Source organism: Somniosus microcephalus, chromosome 9 (assembly GCF_052327205.1).
Source record: "Somniosus microcephalus isolate GS21.2 chromosome 9, FLI_Smic_1.0, whole genome shotgun sequence".
NCBI lineage: Eukaryota > Metazoa > Chordata > Chondrichthyes > Squaliformes > Somniosidae > Somniosus > Somniosus microcephalus.
Genome location: NC_140995.1, coordinates 24,104,717 through 24,128,052, shown reverse-complemented (window position 1 = coordinate 24,128,052; position 23,336 = coordinate 24,104,717). Strand labels below are relative to the sequence as shown.

The following is a 23,336-nucleotide window of genomic DNA, read 5'->3' as shown; positions in this document are numbered from 1 at the left end:
AACCGGGGAGCTCCACCTTACCTCTAGAATTCGCTTTAATGCATCCATATAATTCTTCTCACTTTCAACAACTGAACCAAGAATATATCGTCTGACAACCTATTGCAAAAATAAATTTCACTCTTAAGTTAGATAGAATTTACTAAAAAGATTTTAAAAATGCAATTAATTGTAGACTAAATTAAATATTGCAACCTAAAACTTTAGTAAGACAAATTCAATTCCCATAATAATTACACTGTTTCTAAAAGGTCTACAGTTGAAAGGTTAAATTCACCATTCAACAAGATTACATTCTGGATGCAGCAACATGAGGAAAACACTATCGTTTGGGAAAAATGAAAGTTGTGGAGTTCTGAAGCAAGGACTGGATCATTTGCGAGATTGCAATTGGCATGTAGATCCAGAAATTTCAAGCAGAGTTTTAGAACCTGATTTGAAATGATTTCCAGTGTTGATCCGTAGTTCACAAACAACACATAATTTCAATTCCAAAAGGTGATTCTTAAAACAGAGAATGTTAAATTAGCCGTCATAGGTATGATCCTTCTCGTTCTTCATTTGTAGTTAACAAGTCACTGCAGCACTGCTTACTTAGTTGAATTTAAATGCAACATCCAAGGCTACCAGAGTTTGAATCCTCTTCAAAGCAATAAAGGGATTTTTTTTTAAACATTTTTTTTTAAATGTCTAGCCTAAATAAAAATACCTGTGGGTTCAAGTCCCACTCCAGAGACTCGAGCACAAAAATCTAAGCTGACACTCCAGTGCAGCACTGAGGGTGTGCTGCACTGTCGGAGGTGCCATCTTTCGGATGAGACATTAAACCGACGCCCCGTCTGCTCTCAGGTGGATGTAAAAGATCCCATGGCAGCACTATTTTGAAGAGGAACAGGGGAGTTATCCCCAGTGTCCTGGCCAATATTTATCCCTCAATCAACATCACTAAAACAGATTATCTGGTCATTATCACATTGCTGTTTGTGGGAGCTTGCTGAGCGCAAATTGGCTGCCATGTTCCCTACATTACAACAGTGACTACACTTCAAAAAGTACTTCATTGCCTGTAAAGCGCTTTGGGACATCCGGTGGTCGCCAAAGGCACTATATAAATGCAAGTCTTTCTTTACTGTCTCTTCCAATTTTTCTCCTTTTCCTGACAGTGCCTTCTAGTTTTGTCTGAGATTTTTTTTGTTTGTTTTTTTTTTGTTGTTTTTTTTTTTTTGAGTTAGATACAATCAGAATAGCTTTCAACTGGCTCCACTGTGCATGTACATTTTGTGCTTTAACATAAAGCAGGATTACATAGCAAGAATACCTGCTTTATTCTACAGGTGCTATTTAGTATATTAATTTATTCAGCAGATCACAGAATGTTCCCACGGAGTTTGGGCATCAGATAGCTCAAGGTGAAGAAACGACGCAATTCTTATACGCTGCTATTTTTGGCCTGTTGGTGCTTTAAGAGTTCGTACTGGAAAATCGCTCAAGATTACAAACACGTACCTGCTGCTGTGTCAAACCCTCAGGCATAGGCGTCATTACTGGCTCTGGATGTTTGCAGTCCACATCAATAAAGAGATTCTGTTCTTCTTCTTCCAGGCACCCAAACCTGTGATCTGAAAAAAAAAATGTGCAAATAAAAATCAGTGACAAATATTGGGGCAGGGTGCCCAATGGTGCTGCATATTGCTGCCTCTGCATATGCAGCACTGAGTCACCTCTTAGACCCCTGGAAAAAAGAGCTTCTCTCACCTTGTTCTCAAATATTGAGGGTTGTTGTTTTTTTTTATAAAAAGAAAAAATTATTTCCCAAAGGACTACGTTTGAAGCTGAAAACATGGAGGAATGTCATTTCTTCTCTTTTCTCAGGGAACTTTTTGCAGTTTTTTTAAACTTCACTAAATGCGAGATTAACTCTGCGGGTCAGTCATTGAACTACAGCAGTAGAGACGGCTTGTTTGTGTTGATTTTGCAATCAAGACAGCACACTGAATAGAAAATGTTCCATTCCTCAGCTTGAAGTATAAACATTAAGAATTTGTGGGTCAGCTATAATCTGCATCACATGAAGGATACACTATCCCTCCAACGAGCCTCACCTCCATTCTCAGAAGAGCAGCAATTTATTGCACGTGTTTTAACACTTCCATTTGCCTGCAAGAGCCATTCTCCAGTCGATCAAAGTCATTACATTGAGCACGGCTTCTATTTTGGGCCAATAGAGGAATATTCTATTAGTAAAAGGATAGTTGGTTTGGGGTCTTTCGGCTGAGATGCTTAGGGATCTCTACAAAAAAGATTAGTGGTGAGGTGCACTGGATCAATAAATACATAAAAAAATTAAAGAATTCAGATTTCTTTTTACCATAATGCTAACCAATGCATGTTAGAAATGGCTGCTAAGAACTTCCCTGCACAGGTCTACACTTCTCACTGATGGCTGTGGTGTAAGTCCAGTTGCATTCCTCAGTTTGCATTGTATATCTGCTCCTTACCTGAATGAAGAGAGTCAACCAAGTAGCACACTCCCAAAATACACTAGCGTTACTCTGTGCAAGTGTTTTTCTGCCAGACTACAATTCTCACAATGCAGGTTAAATGTGTCACAGATTAACCTAATGAAGGGGGGGGGGGGGTGTTGTGTATGTAATATGTGTGCTACTTTAAACCTATGGACAGAACTGCACTACTTGTAGGGCGTAGGGATACGCAGTACCACTCCTGGCCATAGGGGTATAAATAGTACTGTGGGTACTGATCTCCCCTCAGTTCCCGCCTGTGGGCATGAAGTAAAGACCTACGTATAGTCCCTACCTCCAACCAGTAAAGACCTGTTTGAGTTATACGTTTAAGTCTTTGTGTTAATTGTTCAATACAATACACATACTTATCACTGGCGAGGAGTCAGGTTCTTACCCTGCGGCAGTTGAAGAGAGGTTTCAAACATCACCACCCCACTAGAAGCGACAGGCTTTAGGACTCTGAAGCCTCCATCAGCGACTGAGCACTGGAGTGCAGCAGCCATCCTGACAGCTTCCAGCGACTGACAGAAGTCTTTCTGCAGTTTCCTTGTTCAACCTAGGCGGTGGGGTAAGCCGTGCAGCGTTGGCTGCAAAGACAGGGCTGGGGAAGTTGGAGGAGATCAGGGCCATCGATCGCGATCGGAGATAAGGCCGGGCCGCTTTCAAGTGCGAGGCGCAGCGCGGGCCAGCGATCGGGACCAAAGATAAGGGCCGCACTCGGACTGAAAGGCGCGGCGGCTGCAGAAGCTCAAGGTGCGAGAGCCGCGGTGCACAGCGCGGGCTATCGATCGCACAGAAGATAAGGGCCGAGAGCCGCTTCGGTCGGGAGCCACTTCGCGATCCAGCGATCGCATCCGCTGATAAGGGCCGCACTCGGGCGATCGCGGCGAAGATAAGGGCCGCACTCGGGGGCTGAAGGGAGACGGCGTCGGGGGACAGGTGAAGACCGCCAAGCGCGGGAAAACCTCCATTTTGTGGGCGGAGGACGACGGCAAGAGCGGGAAGCCGCCATCTTTGATAACAAGTAAAGAAAATAAAATCTGAGAAATTGCAAATCTACAATGCCTAAACACGGGAATATTAGCACCTTTGATAGTGACCTCGAAGATTGGGCCATATATGTTGAAAGAGTAAAAAATTATTGTAAGGCCAATAAAATTCGTGACCAAGATAAAGCTCTAACATTATTAAATTTAATGGGTGCGAAGACATACGGGCAATTGAAACACCTGTTATCACCAGATGAACCGGCGGATAAGACGTTCGATGAGATTGTTACTGTCCTGAAAGATCATCTAAACCCCACGCCGCTGATGCTAGCGGAACGATTTAAATTTTACGACAGAAGGCAGCTACAGCATGAAAGCAATGCTGAATATTTGCTGGAATTGCGTAAATTAGCGAAATATTGCCAGTTTGGAATGGGACTGACAGATGCACTACGAGACAAATTTGTGTGTGGTTTATTTAAACAGGATACACAAAAGCGACTGCTCGAGGAGAATGAGCTGACGCTTGAGAAGACGGTCACTATGGCAGCAGCACACGAAGCCGCAGCGAGAGGCACGGCAGTAATGCAGCTACAGTCACCGGAGCTCAGTGCACACAAATTGGGTGTGAGTTCTGGCAAATGTTATCGTTGTGGAAAGACAACGCATGATCAGAACCAGTGTTGGTTTAAAAACCAAGAATGTAGAACATGTGGTAGGCTTGGACATATAGCTAGAGTATGCAGGTCAGGGAAGAAGACCAGCAACAAGAAGTCACCACAAGGGAAATACGCAAAGGTACACAAGGTGGCCGAACAGGAGTCCGATTCAGACGCTAGCAGTAGTGAACTGGCTAGCTTAAGGGTACTCAACGTTGGTAAGGGTGCAGACCTCCAGACAATTTGGGTTACTCTTCAGATAGAAGGAGTCCAAGTAAAAATGGAATTGGACACTGGATCGGCATTGTCGGTCATGAATAAGAAAGATTACAGAAGGTTATTCCAACATATTCCCCTACAGGGTACGGAGATTATATTGACAACCTACACGGGGCAGAGAGTGTACCCCATCGGGACAATAAAGGTTGCAGTGGCCAACAAGGGCGAAGGAAGTCAAATAATGGACTTATATGTGCTATCTGAAGGAGGTCACAGAATCACAGAATCACACCCTCCACTACTAGGACGGGAGTGGATTAGGAAAATGAATATCGACTGGCATTTCCTACAAACAATAACGAGTGAGAACTCGGTGAACATAATCAACCCAGACTCTGGAACTGATGATGGTAAGACCAACCCGTGTGCAAAAGACAAAGTTTCAGCACAGAATTCCACTGAGATAGAGAATTCTGAGTCTGTCCAGTCTACTGACATGCACATTTCTGAGGGACACCGGGCTCGAACTCAACTCCATTTCAAACTGCAACAGCAATTAGAACAAATGATTCGCCGTTTTGAGCAAGAGATGAATGCGACGAAAGAGTTCTTTGATATAGAGTGGGAACATCTGGAAAGACAACAGAAGCAGCTGCTGGAGCAGGAGCACACAAAACGTCTGATGTCAGAGGAGTTCACGGTCAGCCAACTCCTGCATATGCTGAAGGACAGGACTCTGAAATGGGAAAAACTTGAACACGAACTTCAATATTCAAACGAAAGGGGTTCGGAGCTCTCAAAGGTTATTGGAAGAGCTGAGGTGGCAACACAGACTGAGATGACTGCAACAGAGCAGCCCTTGGATGCCAAAAGTACGCTGACTCACGTCAATGTAGAACAACAGACCGCTGAAACAGCTGCTCCGGTAGAGGGATTGAATAGTCCGATCAATCAATCTCCAAAAGAAGTTGAAGTAGTAAAATCTCAAATGAGGTCATTAGTAAACGACTTGCTGAAAGCCCAGAAAAAGCTGGATGAAGAGGTACGCATGAAGAAGTCTCTTCAGGAAAGATGTCTGGACTTGGAACAAAAGCTGGCTAACGCCCAGCTGGGTATGGAGGAAATAGAAGACCCTCTCGCTGGCCTAGATCAGGACGACACCGAATATTACCATGACCTATTGAGTGACACTGAATATTATAGTGACCTGGTCTGCCCAGCTTGTGATGAAAACTCCCAAAGTGCAGAAATCAGGATGAATCACTTAAAGTCAAAGGAACATAGGGAGATGGTGGCGCTACAGCTGGCAGCTGACAGGGGAGCCCAGAGAGTCTCTAAGAAGCAGAAAAGGAAAAGACGAAGCAGAAGATGATAACCATCTGAACCATTATCACCCCTACCAGATCACACACGTGGTCCCTCCGAACGGAGCCAAATCAGTTCGGAAGTTCAAGCTGTTAAATCCATGGAAGGACTATTGAATGAGTCACTCCAGCAACGTGAACCGACTACACCAGAGACTGAATCTGTGAACTATTTTCCGCAGAGATTGAATCTGTGAACTGTTTTCCGCAGAGACTGAATCTGTGATCTGTTTTGACATGAAGTTATCTATGTATCTATGTTATTCTGTTATGTAAACCTGAAGTTATATATGTATATATGTTATTACGTTATGTTAAATGGGGAGATGACTGTAAAGCTAAGAAGGGAGGAATGTTGTGTATGTAATATGTGTGCTACTTTAAACCTATGGACAGGACTGCACTACTTGTAGGGCGTAGGGATACGCAGTACCACTCCTGGCCATAGGGGTATAAATAGTACTGTGGGTACTGATCTCCCCTCAGTTCCCGCCTGTGGGCATGAAGTAAAGACCTACGTATAGTCCCTACCTCCAACCAGTAAAGACCTGTTTGAGTTATACGTTTAAGTCTTTGTGTTAATTGTTCAATACAATACACATACTTAACAGGGGGGAGGATTCAGAAAAGGGTAAATTCAAAAGCAGTAAGAGAACTGTTAAGGCTGTAGAGCAGAGTAGTAATCTGGGTAAAGACAAGCACAGTGGGCCAGGAAGGGAGAGAAAGATTAATAAAGGTAATAGGGCATTAGTGACTAAAGTGACATCAGGGAAAAAACAGAAAAAAGTTAAAGCTAAAGGTACTATATCTGAATGCACGAAGCATTTGCAACAAAATAGATGAATTAATAGCGCAGATAGAAATAAATGGGTTTGATTTAATAGCCATTACAGAGACGTGGTTGCAGAGTGACCAAGGTTGGGAACTAAATATTCCAGGGTATTTGACTTTTAGAAGAGACAGGCAGAATGGAAAAGGGGTAGCCTGATAATAAAGGTGGGAATAAAGACAGTAGAGTGAAAGGATTTGGCTCGGAAAAACAAAATGTAGAATCAGTTTGGGTGGAGCTAAGAAACAACAAGGGGCAGAAAACACTAGTAGGAGTAGTCTATAGGCCTCCTGACAGTAGTTGTAGTGTCGGGCAGAGTATAAATCAGGAAATTAGAGATGCATGTAACAGGGGTAATACGGTAATCATGGGGGACTTTAACTTTCATATAGACTGGGCAAACCAAACTTGTAGAAATAGTGCAAAGGAAGAGTTCATAGAATGCATTCAAGATAGTTTTCGAAGATCAGTATATCAAGGAACCTACGAGGGAATTGGCTATTTTAGATCTAGTATTGTGCAATGAGACAGGGTTAATTAATAACCTTGTAGTAAAGGAGCCTCTGGGGAGCAGTGATCATAATATGAATTTTATGTTGAGTTTGAGAGCGATTTACTTAAATCCGAAACTAGGGTCCTAAACCTGAACAAAGCAAACTACGTAGGTATGAGAGGCGAGTTGGCTAAGGTAGGTTGAGAAACTAGATTAAAAGGTATGACAGTAGAAAAGCAATGGCAAACATTTAACAAATTAATTCATAATTCACAACAAATAAACATACCCTTAATGAATAAAGGCACCACAGGAAAAATGGTCCAACCGTGGCTAACAAGAGAAATTAAAGATAGTATTAGATGAGAGCAAGAGGCTTATAATCTTGCCAAAAGGATTGTAAGCCTGAGGATTGGGAGGATTTTAGAATTCAGCAAAGGAGGACCAGGTATTTTTTGATAAAGGGAAATTAGAATGAGAGTAAACTAGCGAGAGACATAAAAAAAGACTGTAAAAGCTTCTATAGGCATGTAAAAAGGAAGATTAGCGAAAGTAAACGTGGGTCCCTTACAGGCCAAGACAGGAAAAATATGATAAGAAATAGGAGCAGGAGTAGGCCATTTGGCCCCTCGGGCCGGCTCTGCCAGTCAATAAGATCACCTCATCTCCACTTTCCTGCACTATCCCCATATCACTTCATTCCCTTAATATCCAAAAATCTATCGATCTCTGTCTTAAATATACTCAACGACTGAGCCTCCATAGCACTCTGGGGTAGAGAATTCCAAAGATTCACCGCCCTCTGAGTGAAGAACTTTCTCCTCACCTCAGTCCTAAATGGCCGACCCCTTATTCTGAGACTGTGGCCCCTAGTTCTAGATTCCCCCACGAGGGGAAACATCCTCCCTGCATCTACCCTGTCAAGCCCCCTCAGAATCTTATATGTTTCAATAAGATCACCTCTCATTCTTCAAAACTCCAATGAGTATAGGCCCAACCTGCTCAACCTTTCTTCATAAGACAACCCCTTCATCTCAGGAATCAACCTCGTGAACCTTCTCTGAACTGCCTCCAGTGCAAGTATATCCCTGCTTAATTAAAGAGACCAAAACTGTACGCAGTACTCCAGGTGTGGTCTCTCCAACGCCCTGTACAGTTGTAGCAAGACTTCCCTACTTTTAAACTCCATCCCCCTTGCAATAAAGGCCAATATTCCATTTGCCTTCCTAATTACTTGCTGTACCTGCATGCTAACTTTTTGTGCTTCATGTACGAGGACACCCAGATCCCTCTGTACCGCAGCATTCTAGAGTCTCTCCATTTAAATAATATTTTGCTTTTCTATTCTTCCTACCAAAGTGGATAACCTCCCATTTTTCCATCTGCCAAATTTCTGCCCGCTCACTTAACCTATCTATATCCCTTTGCAGACTCTTTGGGGTCAATTTTCTGGCCGCCGTTGGGCGACTTTTCATGCGGCCGGGGACCGAAAATCGGCGAAAAAGCGGGTCGCGACCCCACCGCCTGACTTTCGGACCGCCGTTTCTCCGCGACCCGCTTCAGTCCCGGCCGCCGCTGGCGGGACTGGTCGTCGGAGCACTAATAAGCAATTATCAGCTTGTTGAGGTAGGTTTTCCAGGGCCGCTGCAACTTTGGGGCTTTCCCCACATCAAACCCGCTTGCGGGGAACCCCGCTGCTGAGACCTGGCGTGAAGCTTGCCGGCTTGCTTGCTGTCAGCTGCAGGTCAATCGGAGAAGCTGCGATTTAAAGGGCCAGCACTTGTATGTTGAAGGACCTTGTTGTTGCAGGTTTGGGGCTACTTCAAGGCTTAGGCACAGCTGTGGAAGGTTGCAGCCTCACACACTTCTCCAATGCGATCTCCTGGGAAGCCCCTCTCGCCACCCTCACTCAGCGCTTCCTCAGCGGAGGCATCTACGAGAAGCATGGGATGCCTTTTTTTCCTTCCCTTCTTGCCATTAGAGGATCTCCAGCAGCAGAGGCGGCAGCAGCAGCAGAACCAGGAACAGCAGGATCAGCAACAGGAGCACCAGGCTGCTGCTCACTCACCTGAAGCTGCACAGGCCAGAAGGGGCCAGCACTTGGAAGTGGCTTGAGAGCACCTTGCTGCGCTTTAGGGGGCCATGGGGACCCGTTTCTGCACTGGTAGTCCTACTCAGAAGGACTTCCATGAAGATCTGGTTTCTCTGTTCAACAGATGGCCAACGCGCCTCAAGAGATGTCATTCTCTTATGAGCACTCGCCATGTTTTCCGTACCCTGGCGAGTTATCTCCTCCATGGAGGTTGCCAACCTTTCCATGGTGATGCGTTCATGCGCCAATGACTCCACAAAGGCTCTGCTCATGGTCGCTATGGACTCCTCCATTCGCTCCACACTCGCAGCGACCCTGGAGACAAAACCTGCTAGAGACTCCTGCATCTGTGCATGGAGATCCCATCACCTCTTCTCTTGCGGATGGACCCAGAGGGTCGACATGCAGCGCAGCTGAGCTGAGCTGGCAGAGTCCTGCGCCCTCCGACGAGGACTCTCCACTGCTGTCCCTGTCTCCAGAATCTGCTGAGGCTCACTTGTGAGCTGTGAAACACCAGGTGACAACACTACTCTATGTCCCAAAGGTCCCCCCAAGGTGTGAGTGTCTGCGCTGGTGCTGGGTGTGCTTACTTCTGCTGACGCTGTGCCCTCAGAGGTTGGAGCTTCCTCTGAGGAGTCTGGCTGCACAGCCTCTTCCTCCTCCACAGTGAGGACGGGGGCTCTGGATGGTACTGTGGGGGAGTAAAGGAAGGAGTTAGAGATGTAATGCCAAGGTTCTTCTGGTGACTCCTAGCGAGTTGGCATCTGCTGACACCTGCATCCATGCAGCATTGGTCTCAGTGGGAGGCCTCTTCCTCCCTGACCTAGGGAAGAGGACCTCCCTGTGGGCCCTAACCCCATCCAATAATGCCTGCAGTGAAGCCTCGTCGAATTTGAAGGCAGCTCGGGGTCTGGCACTGGCCACAGCTGCTGCAGGCTCCTCTGCCATCCTGTATGGTTCGTTTGGAAGCTTTCAGAGGATGCAGTGCTTGCCATGGACCTTGAAAGCACCACGAATGATGACATCATACTGTGGGGATTTCTGACTGGAATTGGTCAATTAGCAAGGCTGCCCACATGCTGGGAATTAATTGGCCACTTGAGGAAAAATTGCGCGGAGCTGGCTGACACTTTTTTATGCATGTCAGAAACCCCACATTCGGGGAAACCCGACCATTTCCCACACAAGCCAAAAATCGGGGCCTTTGTGTCCTCCTCACAACCTGCTTTCCCACCTATCTTTGTATCATCAGCAAATTTGGCTACAAGTCATTAATATAGATTGTAAATAGTTGAGGCCCCAGTACTGATCCCTGTGGCATCCCACTAGTTACAGTTTGCCAACCTGAAAATGACCCATTTATCCCAACTCTGTTTTCTGTTAGTTAGCCAGTCCTCTACATGCTAATATATTACCCCCAACACCATGAGTTCTTATCTTGTGCAATAACTTTTTATGTGGCACCTTATCAAATGCATTTTGGAAATCCAAATACACTACATCTACTGGTTCCCCTTTATCCACCCTGCTCGTTACATCCTCAAAGAACTCTAATAAATTTGTCAAACACAATTTCCCTTTCATAAAACCATGTTGACTCTGCTTGATTATATTATGATTCTCTAAATGTCCTGCTACTACTTCCTTAATAATGGATTCCAGCATTTTCCCAATAACAGATGTTAGGCTAACTGGCCTATAGTTTCTATCTCCCTCCTTTCTTGAATAGTGGCGTTACATTTGCAGTTTTCCGATCCGCTGGGATCTTTCCAGAAGCTAGGAAATTTTGGAAGATTACAACCAACGCATCCACTATCCCTGCAGCCACTTCTTTTAAGACCCTAGGGTGCAGGCCATCAGGTCCAGGAGACTAGTCAGCTTTTAGTCCCATTAGTTTGCCTAGTACTTTTTCTCTAGCGATAGTTTTAAGTTCCTCCCTCCCTTTTGCCCCTTGATTTTCCCCTATTATTGGGATGCTTTTAATGTCTTCTACCGTGAAGACAAATACAAAACATTTGTTCAAAATCACCGCCATTTCCTTGTTTCCCATTATTAATTTCCCAGTCTCATCCTCTAAGGGACCAACGTTTACTTTAGCTACTCGCTTCCTTTTTATATACTTGTAGATACTCTTACTGTCTGTTTTTATATTTCTTGCTAGTTTACTCTCAATCTATTTTCTCCCTCGTTATTATTTTTTTTAGTCATTCTTCGCAACGTTGTATGCCTTTTCTTTCAATTTGATACCCTCCTTAACTTCCTTACTTAGCCACAAAATGGTTTATCCTTCTCGTAGTCTTTCTTTCTCACTGGAATATATCTTTGTTGAGAGTTATGAAATATCTCCTTAAAAGTTTGCCACTGCTTATCTACCATCTTACCTTTTAATCTATTTTCCCAGTCCACTTTAGCCAACTCTGTCATCATACGCTTGTAATTGCCTTTATTTAAGTTTAAGACCCTAGTTTGAGACCCAAGTTTCGCACCCTCAAACTGAATGTGAAATTCTATCCCGTTATGATCACTCTTCCCAAGTGGATCCTTTACTATGAGATTATTAATTAATCCGGTCTCATTACACATCACTAGATCTAAAATAGTTCCCTGGTTGGTTCCACAACATATTGTTCTATTGTTAAACAAAATTAGGGCTCATAAGATTGGGGGTAATATACTAGCATGGATTGAGGATTGGTTAACGGGCAGAAAACAGAGTAGGAATAAATGGGTCATTTTCAGTAGATTTTAGATAATAGATTTTTGGATATTAAGGGAATCAAGGGATCTGGGGATAGTGCAGGAAAGTGGAATTGAGGTAGATCAGCTATGCTCTTATTGAATGGAGGAGTAGGCTCAAGGGGCCAAATGGCCGACTCCTGCTCCTATTTCTTATGTTCTACTGAGCTGAGCACCGAACTGAAGGTCTCCATCATTGGCCCACCTTGCAATTGATCATCAATACCTTCTGATGGTTTAAAGGCTACATTCAGATTTTCTTACTAGAAATCAGAAGAGCCAACATTAAAGTTTACAGCATCTTCAGTGCTATTTAACAGACGAACACCAATAAAGTGGACGAGTAGGTACTGTTTAAACACCCTGTAATAAAGTGGACTAGTAGGCACTGTTTAGCTCCCCCCATCCGCCCTACCCCCCCCCCCCCATACTAAAGTAAGCACTGTTAAGCTTCCTAAAAGGCAGTGGTAAAGCTATCTGAGGAATTGGAGAGTTCTGGATAGTACCTGTAATGGAAATTGTGTGGAACTGGGTTTGTAACTGCACTGAATAAAAGATGGTATTCTTCCTATGATAGCAAAATACTGCGGATGCTGGAAATCTGAAATAACAACAGAAAACGCTGGAAAAACCTCAGCAGGCCAGGGCAGCATCCATGGAGAGAGAAACAGAGTTAACGTTTCAGGTCGATGACCTTTCGTCAGAACTGGAAAAAAGCAGGAAATAGAAAGCAGGTTTAGAGGCTGGGAAAAGGGGGAGGGGATGAAAGAACAAAAAGGGAAGGTCAGTGATAGGATAGAAAACAGGAGACATTAAGAGATATTCAAGGCGAGAGGTGGTGGTAATGGGATACGTTAAGAAACAAAGGATGGCTCTAAATGGGGTGTGAATTGCGCTGGCAGAATGAAGGACAGCTGCCATGTGGGAGGGAAAAAAAAAGAAAATATATATATGTGATAGGGGCCAAGGTTATGATCTGAAATTGTTGAACTCTATGTTGAGTCCAGAGGGCTGCAGGGTGCCTAATCGAAAGAGGAGGTGCTGTTCCTCGAGCTTACGCTGAGCTTCCGTGGTGAGGTCTGAGTGGGAGTGAAGCGGAGAATTAAAGTGACAGGCCACCGGGAGCTCGTGGTACCCCTTACGGACTGAACGGAGGTGTTCCGCAAAGTGGTCACCCAATCTGCGTTGGGTCTCCCCGATGTAGAGGAGGCCGCATCGTGAGCAGCGATGGTATTCTTACTGCTCTGGTGAAGGAAAAGTAAACAAGGCCCTAGCTCTTTTTGAAGTCCAATGGTTCTAATTTAGTATTATCTAACACGCTCCGTGGCTTAAAATTGGAGGTCAAAACTAAACTCCAGACCCTGATTAAACCTCGAGCAACTCAATGGGCAATTAGCATTTTCATTATTACTCTGTTACAGATCTTACACTTGACCATGTTTTAAAGTAAATTACCGGTAAATAATTAATTGGTTGCGGAGCACTTACACACTGTTTAGGCTGTGTTTCACTTCCCGTACTGTTCAGAGGCTAGCCTGCTGGTTTGAATGGGTAAATGCGCCGCATAGAGTGGGACTGAATCAGACTGGTCAGAAGAGTCACAGGTTCAATCCACAGTCTGTGATTTCAGCCAGGACAACGGTGGGGGCACAACAGCTAACCTCAGGGGGAAGGTGGGCCTAACCCAGGGTTCACAGTCCTCATCGTTAGTCAGTAACTCATGCTCAAAAGCAGGCGTGTGTTTTGGGCTGGGGTGCGGGGGGAGGGGCAGCAGCACTGTGGAGCAAAAATGAACACGTTCATTCATTCATTCAGAAAATTTGTGGCATTCTATAACCATTTTCTTATTTTTAATACACAGATTAGTCCAAAACCTTTGAAAAGTGCATACGCCTTCTGGGAAGAGTCTGTTGAAATTACAATTAATTAATCATGTATTTGCACTTTGCTGTGCGATATTAGCACTTTGACCACTCACCTTGATGCCTGTGTCTAATAAACGAGCGGCCCCTTTTAAGAACAGCAGCTTTGGTCTTTTCTAACCCATCTTTAGTACCTTCCTTCGCAGCTTTCATGAGCTGTTGCATCTGGAAGTTAACAAAATACTTAGGATGCTCAAGTATTGGAAAATGCTTCATTTGAACTTTAAAAGTCAGAAATATCCAAGTAACCCGCAATCCCCGACAGTTCACTGAAACGATCCGATGTGTAGCTGAGCCAGACAGGTCGGGAATGACTCTGTTTCAATTGCCTGTTTGTGCGGAGTTAACTGGTCTTAGCCAAGCCTGCAGTCAGGGTGTGACGATTGGCTTAATTTTCCCTCCTGAATGTCAACTGATGAACAAGGCTCTTTTGCCATCCATGATTGTGGATGAGTGCACTGACATTCTGGCTTTACCTGAAACTTGACTCATGGATGGCGATACTTTGCTCCTTACTAAAGCCTCCCTGCCCGGCTATACTTCTCACTACCTGCCCTGTCCAAATCACCTTCGTGTCAGCTGTGGCTCAGTGGGTAGCACTCTCGCCTCCCGAGTCAGAAGGTTGTGGGTTCAAGTCCCACTCCAGGGACTTGAGCACAGAATTCCAGGCTGACACTCCAGTGCAGTGCTGAGGGAGTGCTGCACTGTCGGAGGTGCTGTCTTTCAGATGGGAGAGGCTCCCTTTGCCTTCTCAGGTGGATGCAAAAGATCCCATGGCACTATTTCGAAGAAGAGCAGGGGAGTTATCCCCGGTGTCCTGGCCAATATTTATCCCTCAATCAACATAATTAAAACAGATTATCTGGTAATTATCACATTGCTGTTCATGGGACCTTGCTGTGTGCAAATTGGCTGCCTTGTTTCCTACATTACAACAGTGACTACACTTCTAAAAGTACCTCATTGGCTTTTCTTTTTAAATCACCAAATCGCATTATTGGCATCTCCCAGACTCCTTTGAGTACCTCACCTGGTTTCCCCCCACTTGTCCCACCCTATAAAATCCTTGTTGCCTATCCCAAACCCCACTCGGAGTTTCTCAGCTCCTCCAGCCTCTGCACGGAGTGATTCCTCATACAGGAAACTGTGGTTTATCCGGAGGTTGTATGTCCGGAAACCTCAATCTACCGGCAGAAATCAGGAGCCGTTTTGTTAGGTTTTTTTTCTTCTCGTGGCTTTTTTTTCTTCTCGTGGCTTTTCTTTCAACAGTCAGGCTCTGGAAAGTCTCTCTGAAGCTGTTGCTAAGCTACAGAGATGCTTCCAAGGTACGGGCCGACTGTTTAGAAGCTGTTGCTAAGCAACAGTGTTTGTTGTCAGATACGGAGATGAAAACCTCCATATGCTTCAACATTAACGCTGGTATGTCCAGCAGTCTTGACAGATCGGCAACAGCTCGGTCCCGTCGGTGCCGGATATAACAAAGTTTCCTGTACTGTGTAATTCTAAATCTTTCCCTCGCTCTCTCTCTAACTTCACTGAATTCACTGTCCTCCTGCCATCCCCAAACTTCTCCCTCTACATAAACTCTCCTACTCATATAGATGGCCGTCCCCTCAACCTTGCCAATCCCGTGGCTTCCCAACTGCCTTGGTCTCAATCAATGACCACTTCTTTGTATCCCTACCCACTTCTACAACCACCCCTGGAAAAATAATTCCTGCAAGTCACTTACAACTACACTTTCAAACTCCCAACTGGCTAGCCTTTGGGCCACCATACTTTTGCAGCCATCGCTCTGCTCAATCACTCCCACCCTCAGCTCCACCTATGTCCCTGGCAAAATCTTTACTCTCTCTCATATCCTGGTCATTCGTCCTGCCATCGCCCCCATCTACACTCCCTCAAGTCCAAGGGGCGCAAACTTGAGTGTTTCTGATGCACAATTGCTTTAACCATCGATCACCAGATCTGGGTGGACAACATCAACGCTACTGGATCTCACTCTCCTCTGCAAAAAGTACCCGCTACTCCAGGATTATCCTGGAGAGCGAAGATAAACATCAGCTTCTTTTCTCCACTATCAAGCATCTTGCAAACCTCTCCCCACCCTCAGGCTCCAACAAGTACGAGCTGCCATGGACTTCTTTGTCACCAAGATGGAGGGCATCCATTCCGCTGCCTCTGCTGCTGTTTACCCACCAAGCCAAAGTGCCTCCACCTTAGCCCTAAACCTGGGGCTTTCTCTAGTTTCCCTCCTATCTCCTCTCATGCCCTTCTGAGCTCATCTCATCTCATCCAGGACACCCACCTCCTGCTCTCTTAACCTCATTCCCATTAAACTGCTGACCATCCAACTTCCTATTCTGGCCCCGATGTTGGTTGACATTATAAATGGCTCGCACTCCTCAGGTGCTGTCCCACTCCCTATTAAAACTGCTGTTGTCACCCCTTCCCCAAAATAAACCCCAGCTCGGAACCCTATGTCCTGGCAAACTACCACCCTATCTCCAACATCTCTTTCTCCGCCCCCCCCCCCCCCCCAAAGTCCTCGAACGTGTTGCTGCCTGAAAATCTGTGCCAATTTATGTTAAAGATGCTATATAAATGGAGGTGGTTGTTATTTAAATCTCTCCAACCAGGTCCCTGTCACAGCACTGTAACGGTCCTAAAGAACATCACAAATGACATCCTTTTTGATTGTCACCATGACACATTATCCCTCCTCAAATTCTCTGCAGCCTTTGATACAGTTGGCCAGACTATCGTCCTCCAAGACCTCTCCTCTGTTGCCCTGCCCTCACTTGGTTCACTCTTACCTATCCGATTGCAGTCAGAGCATCTCCAGCAAACTCTTCCCACGCTCTCACCATTATCTGTAGGCACCCCCCCCGCCCCCCCACCAAGGATCAATCCTGGACTCCCTCCTCTTCCTTGTCTACATGCTGCCCCCTTGTCGACATTATCCACAGATATGGGATCAGTTTCCACATGTACACCAAAGACAACCAGCTTTACCTGTCCACCGCCAATGTCAACCTCCCCACTGCCTCTGTCAAACAGGCTGCCAACATCACAGATGAAGAATGACCAGTTGGGCCATGGTACCAAATACCGAGCAGAAGATATGGGGGGGCGGGGGGGGAAAACTGGCAAGAAAAGAAATCACTGATTTAAACTAAATTTATACAGAAAAGGCATTCACTCTTCTTGGGGGCGGGGGGTAGGGGGAAAGATACTCACTTTTGCTCATTTTCGCAAATAGGTCAATTGAAGTATGAAGTGGTACAATAGCGCTTTTTATTCAGGTCTACTATTTCAGTACAATTAATGAAGCTGGAAAATTCACCCATCCAGAGCAAGAGCCATTGTGGAAATAAAGATTTGTATAAGTCAGTATTCCAAGTGGAAGGTTGTACAGCCCGCCTTTCAGAATCTGCATTTGAACAGCACTCGGCCCTTCAAGGCATTCGCCCCACTCATGGGAATTGCAAAAATCCACCTACGTTTTATAGGAGAATATCCGAAGATGCCACATACAAGTGCCGCGCGTAGTGTGCAGGTGAAAATCGCATGCTTGAGGGATCGATCATTATTGGGCACTTTTCATGTTACATTGATGTCCTTGCTCCATGCCACATGGAAAATACTGAAGATGAAAGCCTCAGCCAGAGTATTGTGTCCAGTTCTGGGCACCACACTTTAGGAAGGATGTCAAGGCCTTGGGAGAGGGTGCAGAAGATGGTGACTAGACAGTAACAGAGATGAGGGGCTTCAGTTATGCGGAGAGACTGGAGAAGCTGCTCCTTAGAGCAGGGAAGGTTAAGGGGAGATTTAATACAAGTGTTCAAAATCATGAAGGGTTTGGATAGAGTAAATCAGGAGGAATTGATTCCATTGGCAGGAGGGTTGGAAACCAGAGGACATAGATTTAAGCTAATTGGCAAAAGAAGCAGAGGGAATATGAGGACAATTTTTTTTTTTTTTTTTTTTATAAACGCAATAAGTTATGACGATCTGGAATGTACTGCCTGGAAAGGGAATTGGATATATACTTGAAAAGAAAAACATGCAAGGGCTATGGGGAAAGAGCAGTGGAGTGGGACCAAGTGGATTGCTCTTCCAAAGAGCCGGCACAGATGCGTCAGGCCAAATAGTCTCCTTCTATGCTGTGAGATTCTATGAATCCTCTGTTTATTTCATGTGGTTTCATTTTAAGAACATAAGAAATAAGAGCAGGAGCAGACCATACGGCCCCTCGAGCCTGCTCCACCATTCAATACGATCATGGCTGATCATCGACCTCAACTCCACTTTCCCGCCCGCTCTCCATATCGCTCGATTCCCCTAGAGTCCAAAAATCTATCGATCTCAGCCTTGAATATACTCAAAGACTCAGCATCCACAGCCCACTGGGGCAGAGAATTCACAACCCTCCGAGTGAAGAAATTCCTCCTCATCTCGATCTTAAATGGCCTATCCCTTATCCGGAGACTATGCCCCCTAGTTCTAGACACTCCAGCCAGGGGGAAACAACCTCTCAGCATCTACCCTGTCAATCCCCTTCAGAATTTTGCATCAATTTGAGACAGAAGGCCACAGGCAAATAATAAACTACCTGGGAAAATCCAAATCGCAGGAGAAAGCTTGCCCTTCGTGTTAGCTATTAGCATCACCACTTCATGCACAAGGACATATTGTATGAACTAACTGCGTTGCCATGGAATCACTCATTCAGAATTAACTGTGGGACAAATTCTACATGCAATATGACATTAGAGGAAAATATTCCAAATGAATGGCTGCAACATGCTGGAGAGTTGATGGCATAATTCATGATAGGGATGCAATCAGGCTGGAGCTCTAAAGTTTGCTTTTATATATTTAAAAAAAATCATGGAACTGCTTAATAACTAATGCCTCCACATCACGAGTCATTTAAGGCTTTGGGTTTACATGAGAAATTTCCACACAGTCCACTCAAAAACTTGACAGGCTGGTTCAAAACCAGATGGGTTGCAAGTCTAAATTCAGCACTCCGCAAGTGGATCAGTATCACCAGCACACTTCAGTTCAGGGTCTTGTATATTTTAAAATAGTTAGTCTTTTCTTCAGATAAACCAAGTAGTGTCTGATTCAAATCCCTATTACTCTGGGCATTTTCTACACTTGCAAAACAAAGTAAATTAACAGAGAATCTCAGCACACGTGCTCATTTAAATTCGATCTGAAAAACCTTTACACTGGTGCAGGGATTTTTCTTGCAGCAAAGCAACATTTGGCTTTTGATTTCAAGTATTAGATGACAGGCTGTAGCAGCACAGCAAACGCACTCAACAGATGTTCACTGTCTCCAACATTCATTCTGCCCACTCCCACCCTTTAAATACACTTCAATAGGGTATTATTATGCCTGCGCATAAAAATACAAAGCATATGTGTTTTGTGGCAAACAAACGTCTATCACAAGGTATATAATTAACAGTGCAAGGCATTGTTCATTATGTCCTCCTCAAAAAACTTCCAATACGATTCAAATTAATCACAGACTACAGCATATGAAGTATTCCACTAGGCAGTGACACCTACTTGCACAGATGGATCTCACTTGCATACAAGTTCAGAGCGTTACAGACTCAAGTCATGACTCCAATAGAGAAACAGTGAATCTTGTTGACTTCAATCGGTAAAAATCACCTAAAGATACATTGGGGGAAAAATTGGGGCGCTAACTTTGCTGGGGCACTACTTTTAGCGCCCCAAAAAATTAGCGCCCCCGCGACAGAAATTCACCGGTAATGCCCAAGAGGGAGGCTACTGAAGTGCCCCGCCTCCCTCTTGTGAATATCACGGCGCTATGCGCCGCGATACTGCAAGCCTTCCTCCCCTTATTAAAAGGAAGGGGCCTTGTGCAGCTGGGCCACCAGGGATCGGAGTACCGGCAAAAGAGCCCAGTACTCAAGGGGAGTGCCGGGTTCAGAGCACAGCCGGTACTTCGCGGGGTGGGCTGCTCAGGAGGCCGGGAACAGCAACAGGGGCAGGTGCTGGCAGCAGCCAGCAACAAAAATGGCCGCCCGGCACCTCCCCTTTAATTTGCGCCGCCCCAGCCACAGGTAGGGCCCCCCGACCCTGTCGGACATGACGTCCGGCGGTAAGTCAGGGGGCGCTACCGAAGATCACGGCCGGGGCGCTGCGCACGGCAATGACGTCTTCGCCAATGGCGCAGCGCCACGGGGCACTAACGGTTACCGCCGCCGCTAACTTCCCGCTGAATTTCGCAGGAGTAGGCAGCGCCGCGCCCAAGCGCTAGTTGCTTTGCTTAGGGCGCTAACGGGAGGCGCAAAGCAACCGAATTTTTAGGCCATTTTGTATTAGATGCAAACAACAGAGAAACCAACTTTTTGAATCTACTTCATGAAAGCTGCAACCCAGCAGATAGAAAAGGCTCACCTGACTACAAAGGAAAATACAACAGTTTTCAAACACCTCATGAAGAACTCAAGGCAAATGTGAAAACACAGGTGAAATTAGATGACAAAAGACAGACAAGTATTATGGGATGTCCTGAGAACATGAACAAGGGAAAGCCATTTGAGATCCTTACACAGAAACTTTACTGTCGATTTAATCAGAAGGAATAATGTACTTTTATTTATTGTTAATGCCACGCTTCTGCTGGTATTTTAATTTCACTAATTTCAAATTTATTTAAATTCTCAGTGCGCCATGCTGAGCTTTACAGGGATCGATTTTAGTTAAGTAGGTAAATTAGTTAAAATGCAGCAATAGGATTCCCTTCCAGCGGATCCACCGCACAGCATGACAAATACTTTGAAGATTTGTTTACAGGCCATCCTTGGGTTCTCTTCCCTCGCACCCCTCCCCCCCAACTCACCACCCCCGTGTTTCTGCTGAGTATTTGCTCTCTTTTTAAAAAAAAAAGAAAAGCCAATATAAATGCAGCATTTTCAATACTTTAGAGCACATGTGTAACAAGGGAATTCCAGGGTCAGTGGTCTCATGGTGGGGTTCAGGGGCCTCAAACTCAGTAGAGCTCAAATAGTTTACAGGCACCATCTCAACCTCCAAGGTGAGACGACCATTTTACAGACACTTGTATTTTTTTTTTTTTAAATAGAACAAATATTATAAATACACTGTAGAGTTTGCAAGTATTGTTATTTCGGTTTCGCCGCTGGTAGATGTTAATGACTACCGATTCATACTGACCATGCCCACTTTTTCCAGTACCGAAGAACGAAAGATTGTGACACAAGTAGTGGAAGTTATTACATATACACAATGGGGGTAATCAATGGCTTACGGTAAAATAAACTGTAATGGTATATACTTAAATCATGAGCTGATGCAGTCCTGACATGCAAGTGCTTTATATTTCTGCACATCTTTTAATATCGCGTATGTTTTGTATTGATCAATTTTAAAACGATACGTTATTTTCTTAAATACTGAGCTCGATATTGGCATATAGTACAGGGACTTGCCTTGACACCATGTGATACAGAGTTGCTGAGCTGAGAAGCCAGTCACACAACTCGAGTAAGTTTAATGTGGAGATGAGCTGGCATGGTGTGCATGTTGTGGAGCAGTAAAAGTAGTCAACATTTTCAGTATTAACAACAGTATAGAAAGCACTGATTAAAAGGGAGGATCATTTAGAAATCCTCGAGTGAATTTCAGAAATAATTCAACAAAAATTTAATCACGGATATTTAGTTCACACTGATGATACAACTGATAATGTGCAGTCAACGACTAGAAAAGAACAGTCAGCAACTAGTATAAGAACTTAAGTAACTGTTAGTTTGACTTAAAATGTTACAATTCCGAATTAAGGTATATTCGGGTACATTGTCTCCACTTGGGGGCACTAAAGTTAAAAAAAATTAAGGTTGTTTTTAGTAAGACTAAAGGGGGCGAAAATTGTACAAGATAAATATTAGCCCACATTAAGGTCCCCTCTTTGTTAGTGCTGATTATTTACTGGAAACAATTATAAATATTCACCTTATAAACAAAGTATGTTAAAATGTCAGAAGTAGATCCTGGTGCAGCTATTTAATTTGTTGGCATCATGATGATGTGATCTACTATAGGGAAGCTAGAGTGCAGTTTACTTCCTAGACTGAGGATTAAATGCGTTGAAGTGCTTTCAGCCATCTACACATATCGGATGATTAGGCATTAAGGAAGAGGGACAGAGAGAGCAGACCGTTCAGGAACCTAGGAGCAGGAGTAGGCCATTCAGCCCCTCGAGCCTGTTCCACCATTCAATCAGACCATGACTGATCTGCACCCTAACTCCATTTACAGGAAACTTTCGATTAACCGGCCCCTAAATAACCAGAACGCTCTATCCACCGGCAAAATTCAGGAGTCGGTTCAGGTAACTTTTTTTTAAACTTTTAGTTACTTTTTTTACTCCATTTGTTGCTGTGCAGGGGTGTAGCTGAAGCTGTTGCTAAGCTACAGAGACACTTGCACCGATTGTTTTGAAGCACAGGGTTTGTTGCTTCATACGGAGCTCTGAGCTCCGTATCTTTTACTATAGCGTTCGGTTATCTGGTATTGATGATGAACCGGCACCACGTCGGTCCCGTCCGTGCCGGATACCAGAAAGTTTCCTGTACACGCCTTGGCGAACAACCCAAAGAAAAATCACAGGAATCTGGATCAGTGAATGCCATGCCCATTCGTGTGATGATGAGATAATACAATTTAAGCCACAGTTCCCCTCCAGTGCACAGTTTAGAGGATATCCACTCCCCCTGCAACCAACTCCCCCGCCCACCCAACGCCACTCCCCACAGGTCTTCTTGGGTTAATTCAGTTGTACGTGCAAAATGAAATCTGAGCTCCTCATGGCTCCCTGTGAGGATCTGAGGTGTCAGGTTCAACGCTCTGTGCTAAATTAGCTGTTATCAGCTAGGTTTGGCATTTGTCCTTAGTATGTCTGAGATAGGTACATAGAAAGTAACAGCTGGGCTGCTGCTTCTGATCGCTATGCAGGGAGCCCTGTTGAAATATGAGACAGAGAGAGAGAGAGGGGGGGAACATACAAAAAAAAAGTGGGAGAACAATAGTACACGAGAGTGAGTGCAAGCATGAGAGAGACAAAGAGACAGACAGCAAATGCACATGAGAGAAAGAGGCAAATAAAGACAGTGTGTATAGATGTCCGGTGGGGATAAGGTTGGAGCCATCTGTTATGTTCCCAATGATTAAATAGCTTGCAAACACATACCGCTAACATTCACATTTGATCTAGCTACCAGAGAAAAGCCAGTGCTCATGCAGCAGAACGCACAGGAGAACTACCAGAGAAAAAGTACTGAGAAAATAAAAGAGCAAATTACTGTTAGTTTAACAGGTTTCATAAGGGGCTGCCATGACATGCATCAAGATCTAACAATAGTTAGATAAGAATTATGATTGAATGAGTGCTGGGGTTTGTCCCAAGTGCTTTTGAATAGTTTGCATAAGGTCTCAT

The 23,336-nt window shown here is 44.6% G+C and overlaps 1 protein-coding gene across 4 annotated transcripts in view; it reads right to left on the bottom strand.

Moving 5' to 3' along the window:
• arhgef10 (Rho guanine nucleotide exchange factor (GEF) 10) overlaps positions 1-23,336 on the bottom strand; it is a 361,849-nt gene that overhangs the window by 170,638 nt on the left and 167,875 nt on the right. For all 4 annotated transcript variants that reach the window (XM_085996438.1, XM_085996437.1, XM_085996439.1 and 1 more), the window contains 3 exons: positions 13,885-13,993; positions 1,507-1,619; positions 22-99 (listed from right to left, as the gene is read on the bottom strand). In XM_085996438.1, the coding sequence (XP_085852564.1) occupies positions 22-99; positions 1,507-1,619; positions 13,885-13,993 (300 nt within the window). The remainder of the gene's footprint in view (positions 1-21; positions 100-1,506; positions 1,620-13,884; positions 13,994-23,336) is intronic.